Raw genomic sequence first — 15,431 nt, forward strand, 5'->3', positions numbered from 1 at the left:
AGAGACCTATTTCCCCGGCGGCCCCGCGTTCCGGGCGCCCCGCGTTCGAGGCTGGAGCCGATGCCTGGGATAAAACAGTGTCTGATTGTTTGCCCGCCCTCCCCCGGCCCGGGCCCGGATGAATGAGCTGAAAGGGGATCCGAGCCGGGAGAGGAGCGGGACCGCCCGGGCTGAGCTCCAGCTGCCGACCTGGGGGAAGGGCGACACTAAAGCCCCCTATTCCACTGTCCAGGCCGGCTCAAATGTCGTCTCCTCCACTAAGCTTTCTCCCGCTTTCCTTTCCTTTCTTAGAGCTCCCATAATACATTCGAATCTCCACCGTTCTTTCTTGCCCTTTCTTCCTACCTCCCCAACCCAAAAGTATGAGCAGGTACTTGATCTTTTTCAGTCTCGCATCGCCTGGCGTTCAAGAGGCGCCCAATAAATGATTACTAGAAAAAAGGAATAATTTTTCTGGTGACAGCATTTGTCTTTTTTAGTCTCGAAAATAAACTCAGGCCCTTTTCCCTCAGACGCACCTGCATTGGGGACCACCTTGCCTCCCGCTTCCCACCCCAACTCCCCCTGGCCTTTGGGGATATTGGCAGAGACTGGCAGGGATTCTTGCCTGCCTAGCATCCACCTCTCCCAGTCCCACACCAACAATTCAGTTTCTCTCCCCACCTCTGCCACTAGCTCTGCACTTTCACTGACCAGGCTCACTGTATGTTGAGCAAGGGAGGGGGAGACTCAAGTGGAATGGTCTCATTTCCCCACTACGCATACCCTTCAGATCTTTCCTCTAGCTCCATTTTGCCATCTGCCCCCAGTGGAGAAGTAGCTGGGAACAGGGAAAAAAATGGGGCACCAGGTCCAGGAAAGGTGAGGTTTGGGGGAGAAAGGGAAAAGGACTGGGTCAAAGGTTGGCTCACATCCTAGCACTGAGTGGAAAGTCTTCTTCCTCTTACCCAAAGCCTGACCCTTCCCCTTTCTATTAATGTCACTGTGGCAGGCTCCTGCTGCCACTCCCAGAGGGGAAGCCAAACCCAGAAAGGACAGTAAGGAAGGCAGAACAAGGGCACCCTTAACTCCAGCTTGTCAGCCCACTCAGGCAGAATCTTTCTAGGCCAAAGGAACTAGTCCCTGTAACTGGAGAGCCCAGGGCAGGTCATCTGAGGCTGAAGGCCCCAAGGCATGTGTAGGTGCCAGGGAAGCCGGTGGGGTCTCTGAGGCAGGATAAACTAAAGGCTGATAATAGAGCCTCATTTTATCACAATAGCCCTGGGAAGGAGGCAAGGTATCAAGGTCCCCTTCCCCCGACATTGTACACGTGGAAGATTGATGGGCAAAGAAGTTGACATACCCAAGGGGTCACCAGCAGTCCTTCTGACTCAGAGTCCCTATAACCGTAACAAGGACCCTGACACAATATTACCTATTGCCTATGTAAGCCTAGAAGGGTGTATCCAGCCCCTTCCAGTCCCAGCTTTGGGTGGCTACCCAGCTCCAGGATCCTTGCTTTACCAGGCCCAGAGCAAGAGAGAAAGCAAGTGTCCAGGCCAGCCACAGAACTCAATATGGGGCTCTCCGTGTCTGGCATGGCTTTGGGAGGTGCTGCTGCCCAGCTTCTGGGTGATGGAAACTGAGGACCGAGAAGTTCACATGGAGCCTTCGTGATGTGTATTATCTCTGCTAGCTCAGAACAGCTTCTCATTTTAAAGCTATAAACAACAGGGCTCAGGGAGGGTTTTTTTTTTTTTTTTTTTTTGGAGACAGTCTCCAGCCCAGGCTGGAGTGCAGTGGTATGATCTCAGTTCATTGCAAACCTGTGCCTCCCAGGCTCAAGCAATTCCCCTGCCCCAACCTCCCAAGTAGCAGGGATTATAGGCACACACCGCTATACCCAGCAAATTTTTTGCATTTCAGTAGAGATGAGGATTTACTGTGTTGCCCAGTCTGGTCTTGAACTCCTGAACTCAGGCAATTTGCCCACTTCAGCCTCCCAAAGCGCTAGGATTACAGGCGTGAGCCACCATGCCCGGCAAGTTGCCTCTTGACTCTGGGATTTAAGAGCAAAACCAGGATTGAACTTGGATTCTCTGATGCCTGGTGCCAGGTGCCTGGGCAGGGGTCCCAGCCTCACTATAGCTCTGGTGAGGAGTGAGTGGGTCTGGAGTCCTAGTGAGTAAGAGTGAGTGAGCAGCTGGGAGCTACCTCAGAAGGTGCAGGGGACAGGCTGGAAGGGAAGGGGGTTTGTGTGGGCACAGATGGGACCAGACAAGGCTGGAGCAGTGCTTCTCTGTTGGAGGGGAACAGAGGAGAGGAGGTAGGGAGCATGTGAGTACCTGCAAATGTACCTGCCTCTCACTCACCCAGAGCCCAAGTATGACCCGCGGGGCCCCGGAATACCCAGCAATGCAGGACTATCCAGACATCTTCCTGGCATCAGTTTCCCTGTCTGAGAGAAAGGAGCTGGCCACATTAGTGTCCAACTCTGCAAGGTTGCCAGAGGAAGACAACTGCATCCGAAGATGCCACCCAGAGACTGTTCACGGCAGCCAGCGGGCAACCGGGGGACCACCCCTCTTCCCGCTTCCTTTCCCCTCTCTCCCTTCTCCCCTACTTGCCCGAGGCCTGGCCCCGCCCCTCGCCTTCCTCCGGTGTGCGACTGGGGGTTGGGGGCGGGCAGACCGGGAGGAGCGAGCTGAGCGGACGCCGCCACCTGATCCCATTCAGGCTCTGCGAGGCGAGCCACTGGCACTCGGCGCGCAGGGCCCTAGGTACCCTCGGACCCCGTGCGGATTTCGAGACAAGGGGCCAGAGACAGCGGCAGCCGCCCCCTATCCAGGTGGGAGGCAGAGCCCAGGCGCGCAGTGTGAGTACTGCAGTGGCCAGCCTGGGGCTGGAGGAGTGGGAGTGGACCAGATCGGGAAGGGGGCCGAGAGAGGCGGGCGGGACAGTGTCTTGGGGGCCTATTGCCTGGAGAGCATGAGGAGGGGGGCGCTCTACCCCAGGAAAGCAGAAGATGGGGTGAGCGGGCCAATCTGGCCTATCCCCTACGGTAACCAGATCCTACTGGCAGGATCCCTGGGGGATGTTGGGATGAAATTGAGGGAATGGGAAGTGTGATGGGGATGGGCACTAATGGAGACGAGGATGGAGGGAATTCGGAGGCAAGGATGACGTGGGGGTGGATGAGAGAAAGAGGAGGCTGGAGGGGCCAGGGACAGACCTGGTGCAGGATGGAGTGGGGGGTGAGGAAAAAGAGGGAGGTGGAAAGATTTGCTCTCCTGGGCCAGTAATTTGCGGACCCCTTCGGCCCTTTACCCCTTCCTCTTGAGGGCCCTGGGTCAGGGTCCCTCGTCACTGGGCTGTGCCATCCCTCAAGTCAGGACAGGATGGAGTCTCTGGGCCATTCAGCAGTGAGGTCCAAGTGGTCCAGTCCAGGGCACCCCTTCCTCTGAGTACATCAGTTTCAGCTCTAGAGCTCAGAGGAGACAGGAGAAAGGGCTCCTTTAGGAGTGGGTGGGCACCCAGGCCCATTTTCAAAGCTCTGGTCGGCTATACTATTTCTTTGGTTCCCTGAAGAAAAGCAAGCAATTTGCAAAACTGGGCAGCAGTGTGAGGTAGATTGTTCTGACTAAAATTAGCACTGACACTCTGACTAGCCTGGGCGCCCTGACCTGCCTGGGATAGCTGGGAGACCTCTCTCTCTCCATGGAGAAGACATCAGGCAGAATTGGGAGTCATGTGAAGCATCTGAGGGCAGGAGCCTGGGCCACTGCTCTAAAGCTCGGCTCCAGCAGCACTGACACACATGCCATACCAGCCAGAAAATCAGAGGGAAACCCAGCCCTGTGGCCCCCTCCCTGAGAGGCACTGCCTTGGCCCCATCTCCGAAACAGGCATCTTGGAGTAAAGTTGCCAAGGGAAGGCAGGCCTCCTCCAATGTCCGAGCGGCACCCTCTCTCAGGACCTGGAATGTTTAGCCTGGCCAAGTGCCCGCCCAGAGGAGACAGGGTTACTGCTTCCAAATACCTGAAGGTCTGTCATGGAGAAAAATGTTCTGTGTGCTCTAGGAGGGCAGCACTACCAAGAGTGCAGAATGGGAGGTGGAAGGAGCAGGCCAAAATGGGTGCTACCAGTGGCAGGGTAATAATCCTGGCTGTCTCAGAAAGGACCTGAAGAGCTCTAAGTTGCTCAGAAATGGATCACGCTGTATTGGGATGTGATGCAGCCTGTCATTGATAGTGGCCATACAGAAGCTGGTGCCCACCTTCAGGGGGTGGTGTCTAGGGAATTTCTGCTCTGAGGATGCCCTGTCCCCTGTCCCTAAGCAGGCCTCAGACTGGGGCCTGACTAGCTCCCCAGAGCTCAGCTATGTGGGGAAGTAGGGAAAGGCCCAGGAGTAAGACGGAGGGGGATACCAGGCACCTGTCACTCTCTCTGTGTGGCCAGCTGAAGCTCTGCACCTGGGAAAGATCCCCGTAGCCAGGCTCGACTTCCTTGGCTGACCCTGAATCTTCTGAGAAATAGGGTGGTTTCTGCAAGTTTAGCAAAGGTGGATATAGGCTTTCCCTTCTCATCTTGGGACACTTCTGTCTAATCCCCAAGTTCTCTAAGCAGCAGGAGTGATAGAGGAAGAAGGTATGTATCCTCAGAGGGCCCAAGGCTCTCCCTTCCTCCTGCAAGCAGCCCCAGCCAGGCCAGGCCAACCCTTCTCTGCCCCAGCAATCCTTGAAAAGACAGGGAGGACCTTAGGCTTCTTCTGCTGTGCCCTTGGTTACCCTCTGTGGCTGGACCCTTCACCCTTGGCTCCCAGCAGATTAAGTCTGTCTGCAGGCAGGTGGAGGGAGGCAGCGATAAGGCCTAGAGAAAAGGGGAGGCATAAGCAGGACATCTTTCCACCCAAACAGGTTTAAATGTAATCCAGGATTAAGGGAGCAGGGTCAAGAAGAGAGATTGGAAGCCAAACCCAAGGCCTCCGGAGAAGGTGATGATCAAAAGGGTTTTCACATTACCTCATTCCTCCTGGGACCCAGGTGTCCTAGTTCCACACACATGCACATGCCCATAAGGTTCCAGGCTCCCCCTCCTCCATGGAGAAGGATATATGTGAGGGCTGCAGCTATACTTGAACCTGGAGACTGAGGCCCCCTACCCTAGCTTGGGGACAGGCATCACTGCTGAACTTTCCACCGGAGCTGCCCAGGATTGGGCTGCCCTTAAGCTGAGGCATTCCTGTGGGGAAAGGAGACTTGTGCAAGACCAAGCCCTCCTCCCTTCTCTCACTCCTGGGCTCACTTGGGATGGAAGCTCACCTTCTGGAGATTCTCAGGAAGGCAACAAGCAGGAGCCACTTCTTACCCGACTTGCATCCTCCCCGCCCAGGTTGCCATCCCATTGCTTTGGTCAGGCACCTTTCCCTGCAGAATCAGCTGATGGGGCCACCTGGGTTTCAGGTGTCTGGGGATGGAATCCAGATAGGGCTCCAGGATTTCAAGACCTTCCTTTCCCTCATGAATTTCTCAGTCTCCAGCCCTCAGCACAGGAGCCCAGCTAGGAGCACGCAGGACTCAGAAGCATGCAGAATTGCCAGAGTCTAGGGCAAGGTTGGGGAAATCAGTTCTCTACAGAAATAGCACATACGGTGTCTAAGGACATGGACTTTGGAGCCAGGAACAGCAGGTATGAATCTCATTTCTACTGTTACCAGCTGTGTGGCCATGGACAAAGTGACATAACCTCTTAAGAGTCTCAGTTTCCTCATCTGTACAGTGGGAATAATACCTATGTCAGTACTGTAGTGAGGACTAAATGGGATTAAGTATGTATAGTATAGTACATAGAATAAGCCTGCAGTATTGACTCAGAGCCATATCACTCCAAGGAAGTGAAGGGCTGATTAGTGTTTCTGAGGAGCTCAGTTTCTACTGGGAGTCAGGACCAACCCTGGGTTAAGGCAATTGGGCAGGAGTCCTGGAGGAGGGAAAACTGAGTTGAGATCTCTATGTTCTGAGCCAAGCCCTGCTGCTGAAGCCACTCCACTGGGAGACATGTACAAACGGCCATGAGACAAAGACAAGTCAGGAGCAGGCAGAGAGACAGAAACAGGGCTGAGGGGTGGGAGTGGCTATAGCCTGAAGGGCTGGCAACACCCCAGACCCTGTAATTCCACCCAAGACTAGGTTATCTAGAGCACTAAGGAGATAGGGTCTTGGTAACAGAAGGTAGGAATCTGATCTGCCCTGGCCTCTCTGCTCACCCCACCTCTTGGAGCTCTTCGCATCAGAGCTGCTGAGGCCCAGAGCCCATCTCCTCTGCCCACTGCAAACCCATCTGCCTTCTTCTTCTGCCAGGATTCTCAGGAACACTGGCCCTGCTACCAGAGCTGCAGGATCCCCCATGAATGCCTGTGAAGGGAGTCCTGGATAGTGAGGCCCTGGCTAGTCCTGGGGTTGGTACTCCACCATGCCACCCATCCTCCAGCGCCTGCAGCAGGCCACCAAGATGATGAGCCGCAGGAAAATCCTGCTGCTGGTGCTAGGGTGCAGCACCGTAAGCCTTCTCATCCACCAGGGGACGCAGCTAAGCTGGTAAGGGGGCGTGGCCTCGGCGAGGGGGCGGGGCTCCGGGGGCCCAGAACTCCCCTGCCCATTCTTCCACCTGCCGCTTTGCTCCTTCCCTCTATTCTGAAAGTGCTTTCCCTTTAGGGCCACACAGCCTTCCTGGACAGGGGCTGGTCTTCAATGAAAGGCTTGAGTGACTTGCTCAGTTACAGGTCAGCTGAGATCTGAATCCAGCTCGACTCCTTCCTACGGCATGCAGCTAAGCATCTTCCCAATGGAAACAACTCACGACTTCCCTAGAGCTGGGCAAGGCCAAGTCCCCGCACTTCTCTGAGTCCCAGTTTTCTCATCTATAAAGTGAGACACCATGTGTGTGATGCAGCCAGTCACTCTCATACAGGATACCATGTGATTCATGGGAACCCCGACCCTATTCCTGACTCACTGTGTGAACCCAACAAATCCCTGCACCTCTTGGGGACTTGACATCCCCATTTTCTACAATGTCTGCCCCTGAGAATGGTGTGAATGGGCCCAGCCCCCCTTGCCAGATGATTTGCTGGTTTGAAATCCCAAACACCCATGTGTTAAGAATGAAGCAACAGCAACGAAAGCTTCACGAGGGCTGGGATTATTGTTTTTGTATATTACTGTATTTCTTGAACCTAGCATAATGCCTGGCACATAGTGGATACCCAAAACATATCTGATGAATGAATGAATGAGGCATTAGACCTCTTAAGAGAAACCTAACAAATGGGTTGCTGCAGAGCCCAGTGCCAACCATCTACAAAGTGAGGAGCCAGTTAAAGAGTGAAAATGAAAAAGAGCAAAAGGATCTAGTGATGATGTGAGTTGTCTCCAGAATTTGTGTAAGTTATTTTCTCCATTTGGCCTTCAGTTTCTACATCTACAAAGTGGGATTCCTCAAAGATCGCCGGGGGCCTTTGTCCCTTATTAATTTCTGCATAAACAAATTACCTTAAAGCTTAGCAGCTGAAAACATCTGTTTTGGGGGGTCAGGAAGCCAGGTGTGGCTTACTGGGAACTTCTGGACCAAGGTCTTTCATGGGGTTGCAACCAAGGTGTTTGCTGGTGATACAGTCTCATCTGAAGGCTTGGTTGGAAGGGATCGGCTTCCAAGCTCCACGTGGTTTTGACAGGCTTCAGTTCTTCAAGTGGGCTGGTAGGCTGAGGGCCTCAGGTCCTTGCCGGCTTTTCCTACTTAGTGGTAGCTCCCTATAGGGCTGCCCACTATACGGCAGCATGCTTCCCCCAGCACCTCTCATCCGGGATTAAGAGAAAGACACCATGATACTAGCCACAGTCTTTCTATGATGAAATTTAAGAAGTGACATCCCATTATTTCTGCTCTCTTCTATTCTTTAGATGCAATATGTCCAGCCTCCCTCAGGGCAGGGGAATACTCAAGGGTGTGAACACCAGGAGGCCAGCAGGGATCATAGGGGGCATCATACAGGCTACCCAGCACCACCCTTGACATTTCCATGAGTGCAGCCCGGGCAGGGCCCCTTGGTGGGGCATCCCACAGTCCTTGGGGGAAGGGCTGGGGTCAAGCAGCAACCCCCTCAGACGCTCCTCTCTGCACATCCCCTGGGCCTGGCAGGTACCCCAAGCTGTTCCCTCTGAGCTGCCCTCCTCTGCGGAACTCACCGCCGCGCCCCAAGCACATGACCGTGGCCTTCCTGAAGACGCACAAGACAGCCAGCACGACGGTGCAGAACATCCTGTTCCGCTTCGCCGAGCGCCACAACCTGACGGTGGCCCTGCCGCACCCGAGCTGCGAGCATCAGTTCTGCTACCCGCGCAACTTCTCGACGCACTTCGTGCACCCGGCCACGCGGCCGCCGCACGTGCTGGCCAGCCACCTGCGCTTCGACCGCGCGGAGCTGGAACGCCTCATGCCTCCCGGCACCATCTACGTCACCATCCTGCGCGAGCCGGCCGCCATGTTTGAGTCGCTCTTCAGCTACTACAACCAGTACTGCCCGGCCTTCCGGCGCGTGCCCAACGCCTCGCTCGAGGCCTTCCTGCGCGCGCCCGAGGCCTACTACCGCGCCGGCGAGCACTTCGCCATGTTCGCGCACAACACGCTGGCCTACGACCTGGGCGGCGACAACGAGCGCAGCCCGCGCGATGACGCCGCCTACCTGGCGGGCCTCATCCGCCAGGTGGAGGAGGTCTTCTCGCTTGTCATGATCGCCGAGTACTTCGACGAGTCGTTGGTGCTGCTGCGGCGCCTCCTGGCCTGGGACCTGGACGACGTGCTGTACGCCAAGCTCAACGCGCGCGCCGCCAGCTCCCGCCTGGCCGCCATCCCCGCGGCGCTAGCGCGGGCTGCGCGCGCCTGGAACGCCCTGGACGCTGGCCTCTACGACCACTTCAACGCCACCTTCTGGCGCCGCGTGGCGCGCGCCGGCCGCGCGTGCGTGGAGCGCGAGGCGCGCGAGCTGCGCGAGGCCCGCCAGCGCCTGCTGCGGCGCTGCTTCGGGGATGAGCCTGTGCTGCGGCCAGCCGCGCAGATCCGCACCAAGCAGCTGCAGCCGTGGCAGCCCAGCCGCAAGGTGGACATCATGGGCTACGACCTGCCCGGCGGCGGCGCCGGCCCGGCCACCGAGGCCTGCCTCAAGCTGGCCATGCCCGAGGTCCAGTACTCGAACTACCTGCTACGCAAGCAGAAGCGTCGGGGCGGTGCGCGGGCCCGGCCCGAGCCGGTCCTGGACAATCCCCCGCCTAGGCCCATCCGAGTGCTGCCTCGCAGCCCTCAGGGTCCCTGAGCTCCGCAGGCCTCAGGAGTATGGGTCCTGCCCTGCCCTCCCAGGAGTCCAGCCAGGGGCTGCCTCCATGTCCCGCCCCAAGAGAGCCCTTGCTTTTCGAGGGGCTTGAGCCCTTCGCTGAACTTTGGGGTGCAGCTCCCTGAGCCTCGCTCCCTGTCGTGGGCTGAACCCCGCCTTTGGGCACGGCGCTGATAGGCTGGATCTAGCACTGGGCCACCCTGTCTTTCCCAACTGGTTGGTGATTTTGACAAGAGGCCTGACGGCTGTCCAGAACTACATACCCTGCCTTTTTCTGGGGGCTGAGCCCCCTCCCCACCTATCTTTTCCTATTGGGTAAGCCCAGGCCCCGCGGAGAGGAGCTGAGCCCTGGGGAAAGGCTGCTCTTGCTCTTCCTCCCAGGGCTGGAGGCTCCCTGTACTTTGCTGTCTTCCAGGTTCTACCCTCCCCACAGACCTAAGCTGCTCCCAGCCTCCCGGAACCAAAAGTTCTTGGGTTGGGATTTTTGTTTGATTTGTTTTTCTTTTTTTAATAAAACATCTTTAAAATGTGCGAGTTGTATGTCAGTCATAGAAGCCAGATTCCCCACATTTGAGGATGAAGTGGATGTCCAGGAGGAGCTGTGGCTGGAGCCATGAGGATGGGGGTGTGGACTCAAGGTCCCCCGCCACCCGACATAGGCCCACAACCCTCCTCAACTGCTTGACTGACTGGACCCCCAACACAGACTGGCGACCTCAGCCCCACTCACTTTCCGAATCGTCCCTTCTCATAAAATTCTGCAACATTTACTGAGCATCATCTCTGTAACTCCGGGATACAGGTGAACCAGGCAGATAGGGCCTTATTTTCATGGCGCTCATGGGGAAACATTGGAACAGGAGGAAGGCAGGTAAGCAAAGAGGAAGGACTGGAGGGGTTAGAGCAAAACAACGCTTCCTTGGGTGGAAGGAGGATCATTTTCAGGTAAGGAGCTGCCTAACTCAGAATTTTACCTCCCCCTGTGAATCACTGCTTCTAATGGCCTGCTTTCCTCACAAGAAGACAGCTCGGACTCGGATGAAGACCAATCCCTTTCTGCAATTTGCCTTAACACAGCAAGATAGCCAGCACTTCCAGATGAAATCTCCGTTGAGGCTAGCAGAGAATTGCTTATTGCCATTACTGGAGGTAATGAAAAAAAGAAAGAAAAAAAAAAAGACTAGCAGAGAATCAGGACTTTTCCTGTTCCTTTCTTCAGAGCTAGATCAACATATCTAGACCAGTAAAAAAAACAATAGCTGTTATGGTCTACGGTGTGCCAGCCACCATAAAAGGGCTTGACGTATATTAACTTTGGAGATAGGTGCTGTTTTCCAGGTGAGGGAACTGAAACTTGGGGGACATTAAGTCAGGGTCACACAGCCAGAAACTAACCACTAGGATCTGAACCAAGATAGTGTGGCTTCAGAGTCTGTGCTTTTTAGTGCTGTCTATAGTGCCATTCAAATAAAAAAGGTCACATGCCACAGGCTAGGCTGCCTCCTGGCACCTTCCCCCAAAAGAATGTAAAGTGAAGAACCAAGACACTGCCATCAGCATCTCTTTATCCTATTTTTCATGGAGACAACGGTTGACCTGTTTGGACAATGGACATTGCAGTGATTGGTTGGCAGTTTGCATGACACACCCTCAGCTTGAAAGGTGATTGTATGGCACCCCACTTTTTGCCAGCAGAGCTCTGAAAAAGGCAGTAATTAGAATCATGCAAAGGCATAATTAAGTTTCTAAAATTAAGGAGCAGTAAAGAATTGTACTAGACTCAAAGTGATCTATCCAAAAACAGGTGTCCTTTCTCCCCCAGGCAAGAAGATGCTTGCCACTGTCTACATCTGCACCCCCAGCCCTATTCTCTGGTCATACCTCTCCCAGAAACATCCTTCACCTTGCCCTCAGTTAGCCTGGAAAATTCAGACATGCCTTTAAGTCTACTTTTTTTTTTTTTTGGTGAGACAGAGTCTTACTCTGTCACCCAGCCTGGAGTGCAGTGGTGTGATCTCGGCTCACTGCAGCCTCCACCTCCCGGGTTCAAGCGATTCTCCTGCCTCAGCCTCCTGAGTGGCTAGGATTACAGGCGCCTGCCACCACACCCAGCTAATTTTTGTATTTTTAGTAGAGACAGGGTTTCACCATGTTGGCCTGGCTGGTCTCAAACTCCCGACCTCAGGTGATCCGCCTGCCTTGGCTTCCCAAAGTGCTGGGCTTACCAGCATGAGCCACCGTGCCTGGCCAAGTCTACTTTGATGGATGTCCTAGTTCATTTTGTGTCGCCATAAAGGAATGACTGAGGCTGGTAAAGAAAAAGGTTTATTTGACTCAATCCTGATTACTGGGAAGTTCAGTATTGGTATATGTATCTGGCCAGAGTCTCATGCTACTTCTGCTCAGGACCCCAAATATGCAGAGACCACAGGGTAAGAGAGGAAGCAAGGGGGTCAGAGAAGGTGCCAGGCTCTTTTTAACAATCAGCTTTTGGAACTAAGAGTGAGAAAACTCACTTATCTCCCAGGGAGGGCATGATCTTTTCTTGAGGAATCCACGCCCATGACCCAAACACCTCCCATTGGGCCCAATGCCAACATTCGGGATCAAATGTCAACATGAGGTTTAAGACAACCAAACCACTGCGATAGGCCTCTCCTGGCCTCCCTGACCCTCAGGCAGGTGGACCTTCCTTTATAAACCTTGCCCTACTTCAGCAGAGAGCACAACTCTGGCCTCAGAAAAATCTGGAATCAGGGGCAAATGGAATAATCAGGCACTAGGAGAGGGTTCTAACTCAGGAACAAGGACAAATCCTAAAGCTGAGCAGGGGCTCTGGAACTCTTTGGCAGAAATAGCTACAGCTTCAGCCACAATCCAGGGGAACGGCCCTCAGCCCCTTAAACCCTAGCCCCTAGGACTCCTGCAAAGAGGCTCCTTCTACCAACAAACACTTGGTTCTGCCCACTCTGTGCCTACTCTGAATGGTCCCAGAGCTTTGGCAGTGAGTGAAACGTGGTCTCTGCCTTAAGGAGCTCATTTTAAGGTCTAGTGAAGATGTGGAGGCAGCAAACCTGGCCAAACATGACTCAAGTTCCAGACCAGTATGATCTTGCCTAGTGGTTAACCACTGGGGCTCTGGAGTTGAAACCCGGGCTTTGCCATATACCAGTTACATACTTTGAGCTTAACCTTTGAGCCTCGCTTTCCTCAACTGTGAAAAATAGTTTCCTGCATGGGTTTTGTGAACAGTATCTGAGATAATGCCCCTGGCACACTGCCTGGCACACAGAGGTTCTCCCAAGGTATCATCTCTGAGTTCATCAGGGCCCCTCCAGGGTTGACACCTTTCATGTTTTAGATGTCACAGTTTGACACATCTATTACAAGAGTTTTTCAGCAGATGGAAGAAAGCATTTTGAGGAAGGGGTGACTTTTTCTACTTTCCCCAAAGCCATGGTATGGGCTGTGAGTAGCCTTTATTTATTTATTTATTTATTTATTTTTTGGAGACAGGTTCTCACTCTGTTGCCCAGGCTGGAATGCAGTGGCATAATCATAGCTCACTCACGGCAGCCTCAAATTTGAGTGATCCTCCAATCTCAGTCTCCGAGTAGCTATGACTATAGGCCAATGCCACCACACCCAGCTAATTTTTCACTTCTTTGTAGAGACAGGGTTCTCAGTATATTGCTCAGGCTGGTCTCAAACTCCTGGACTCAAGTGATCCTCCTGCCTTGGCCTCCCAAAGTGCAGGGATTACAGGTGTGACCTGTGGCACACAATCCAGCCTTGATTTTCATGAATGTAGGAAGCACAAAATATGTAAGGAGCAAAATGGAGGCCAGGAGTGCCTGCCTGAGGTCAGGAGAGGCCCTCTGGAGAAGAGATGTCCCAGATGAGGACAAGGATGGAAGAAGGTGCTCCAGACAGAGGGAACAATGCATGCAACATGCAGAGGTGCTGGGTATGAGAAAGCCTGGGTCCCAGGAGATAGGGATATTGGACCATCCGGTTGGGGAGAAATATGCCAGTGCCAGATTATGAAAGGCCTTGAATGTCATGCTTAGAAGTTAAGATTGAGGCCAGATGTGGTGGCTCATGCCTGCAATCCCAGCACTTTGGTAGGCCGAGGAGGGTGGATCACTTGAGGTCAGGAGTTCCAGACCAGTCTGACCAACATGGTGAAATGCCGTCTCTACTAAAACTACAAACGTTAGCTGGGCACGGTGGCTGGCGCCTGTAATCCCAGCTACTCAGGAGGCTGAGGCAGGAGAATTGATTGAGCCCAGGAGGTGGAGGTTGCAGTAAGCTGAGATGGTGCCACCCCGCCCTGGATGACAGAGTGAGACTCCGTCTCAAAAAGAGAAAGAAAAAAAAAAAAAGGAAGTTCAGATTGGCTAGTTTCTGAGGATCAGGTGTATGAATCCAGATTCCTAATTCAGACCAATGATCCTGAGGGGATGGAGCCTGAAGGCATCACCCAGAGTAACTGAAATGAGATTGTCGACAGCTTTGATGACAGGGACCTCTTGGAGTTCCTCCTTCATGGCTTCTATACCTAAGGTTTTGGGAAGCCCTCTGACTTCCAGCTTCAAACCAATCTTCCTTCTATCAAAGGTTATGATGTGATTGATTGCTCAAGCCAGTCTGGGGCTGGGGATATGGCCACATTTGCCATATCCATTCTGCAGCAGATTCAATTGAATCTTAAGGCCACCCAGGCCTTGGTCCTGGCACCCACTTGAGAATTGGTTCAGTAGATGCAGAAGGTGGCCATAGCATAAGGAGATTACCTGTGTGCCTCCTGTCACACTTGCACTGGGGCCACCCACGTGCGTGCTGAAGTGTAGAAGCTGGAAATGGAAGCTCCCCATGTCATCGTGGTACTCCTGGCCACATATTTGATGTGTTTTGCTGGAGATATCTGTCTCTCAAATACAGCAAGAAGTTTGCATTGGATGAAGCTGATGAAATGTTAAGCCGTAGATTCAAGAACCAGATCTATGATATATACCAAAAGCTCAGCCAGGCACAGTGGCTCACACCTGTAATCCCAACACTTTGGGAGGCAAAGGACGGAGAATTGCTTGAGCCCAGAAGTTGGAGACCAGCCTGGGCAACAGAGTGAGACCACAGCCTTTACAAAAAAAATATAAAAATTAGCTGGGCATGGTGGCATGCACCTGTAGTCTCAGCTACTTGGGAAGCTGAGGCATGAGGATCACTTGAACCTAGGAGTTGGAGGCTGCAGTGAGCTATGATCATGCCACTGCATTCCAGTCTGTGTGACAGAGTGAGATCCTATCTCTTAAAAAAAAATAATAGGCTGGGCATGGTGGCTCATGCCTGTAATTCCAGCACTTTGGGAGCCAAGGCAGGTGGATCACTTGGGGTCAGGAGTTTGACAACAGCCTGGCCAACATGGTGAAACCCCGTCTCTACTGAAAATACAAAAATTAGCCAGGAGTGGTGGCAGGCACCTGTAATTCCAGCCACTCTGGGGGCTGAGGTGGGAGAATTGCTTGAACCCAGGAGGCAGAGGTTGCAGTGAACTGAGATTGCACCATTGCATTCCAGCCTGGGAGACAGAGCAAGACTCCATCTCTAAATAAATAAATAAATAAAAATTTAAAAATATAATAATAATAAATAAAGCTCAACAGCAACACTCAGATGTTTTTGCTGTCAGCTATAGTGCCTTCTGATGTGCTTGAGGTGACCAAGAAATTCATGAGGGACCCTGCCAGAATCCTTGTCAAGAAGAAAGAGTCCACATGACTGATTCTGGGTGTTGTTGGGCGTGCCTATAGTCCCAGCTACTCAAGAGGCTAGGGCAAGAGAATGACTTGAAGCCAGGAGGCAGAGGTTGCAGAGAGTCAAGATCGTGCCACTGCACCCCAGCCTGGGCGACAGAGCAAGACTCCACCCCCCCCCTCTGTGGGGAAAAAAAAAAAAAAAAAAAACGCTGCAAATGCCACTGGGAGAAGGCACGTTAATTAGAACAACGATGTTGAATTCTACATCAGCATAGAACAAGAGGAGTGGAAGCTGGGCCCACTGTGTG

The 15,431-nt window shown here is 53.4% G+C and overlaps 1 protein-coding gene and 1 pseudogene across 3 annotated transcripts; both read left to right on the forward strand.

The window, feature by feature from the left end:
• Nucleotides 1-2,505: 2,505 nt before the first annotated feature.
• On the forward strand, nt 2,506-9,895 carry GAL3ST3 (galactose-3-O-sulfotransferase 3). 3 transcript variants are annotated; one of them, XM_032282772.1, is made up of 3 exons: nt 2,638-2,854; nt 6,339-6,575; nt 8,176-9,895. In XM_032282772.1, the coding sequence occupies exons 2-3, from the start codon at nt 6,451-6,453 to the stop codon at nt 9,344-9,346; spliced, it is 1,296 nt and encodes a 431-aa protein (XP_032138663.1). In that variant the 5' UTR covers nt 2,638-2,854; nt 6,339-6,450; the 3' UTR covers nt 9,347-9,895. The 3 variants fall into 3 exon arrangements, with proteins under 3 accessions (XP_032138665.1, XP_032138663.1, XP_032138664.1); XM_032282773.1 differs by having other exon boundaries at nt 2,638-2,827; XM_032282774.1 differs by lacking the exon at nt 6,339-6,575 and having other exon boundaries at nt 2,506-2,854.
• A 468-nt stretch (nt 9,896-10,363) lies between these two features.
• LOC116554509 lies at nt 10,364-15,145 on the forward strand (annotated as a pseudogene).
• Nucleotides 15,146-15,431: the final 286 nt, after the last annotated feature.

The sequence above is a fragment of the Sapajus apella genome, unplaced genomic scaffold (genome assembly GCF_009761245.1).
Source record: "Sapajus apella isolate SASKATOON/1434 unplaced genomic scaffold, GSC_monkey_1.0 scaffold14, whole genome shotgun sequence".
Taxonomy (NCBI): Eukaryota; Metazoa; Chordata; class Mammalia; order Primates; family Cebidae; genus Sapajus; species Sapajus apella.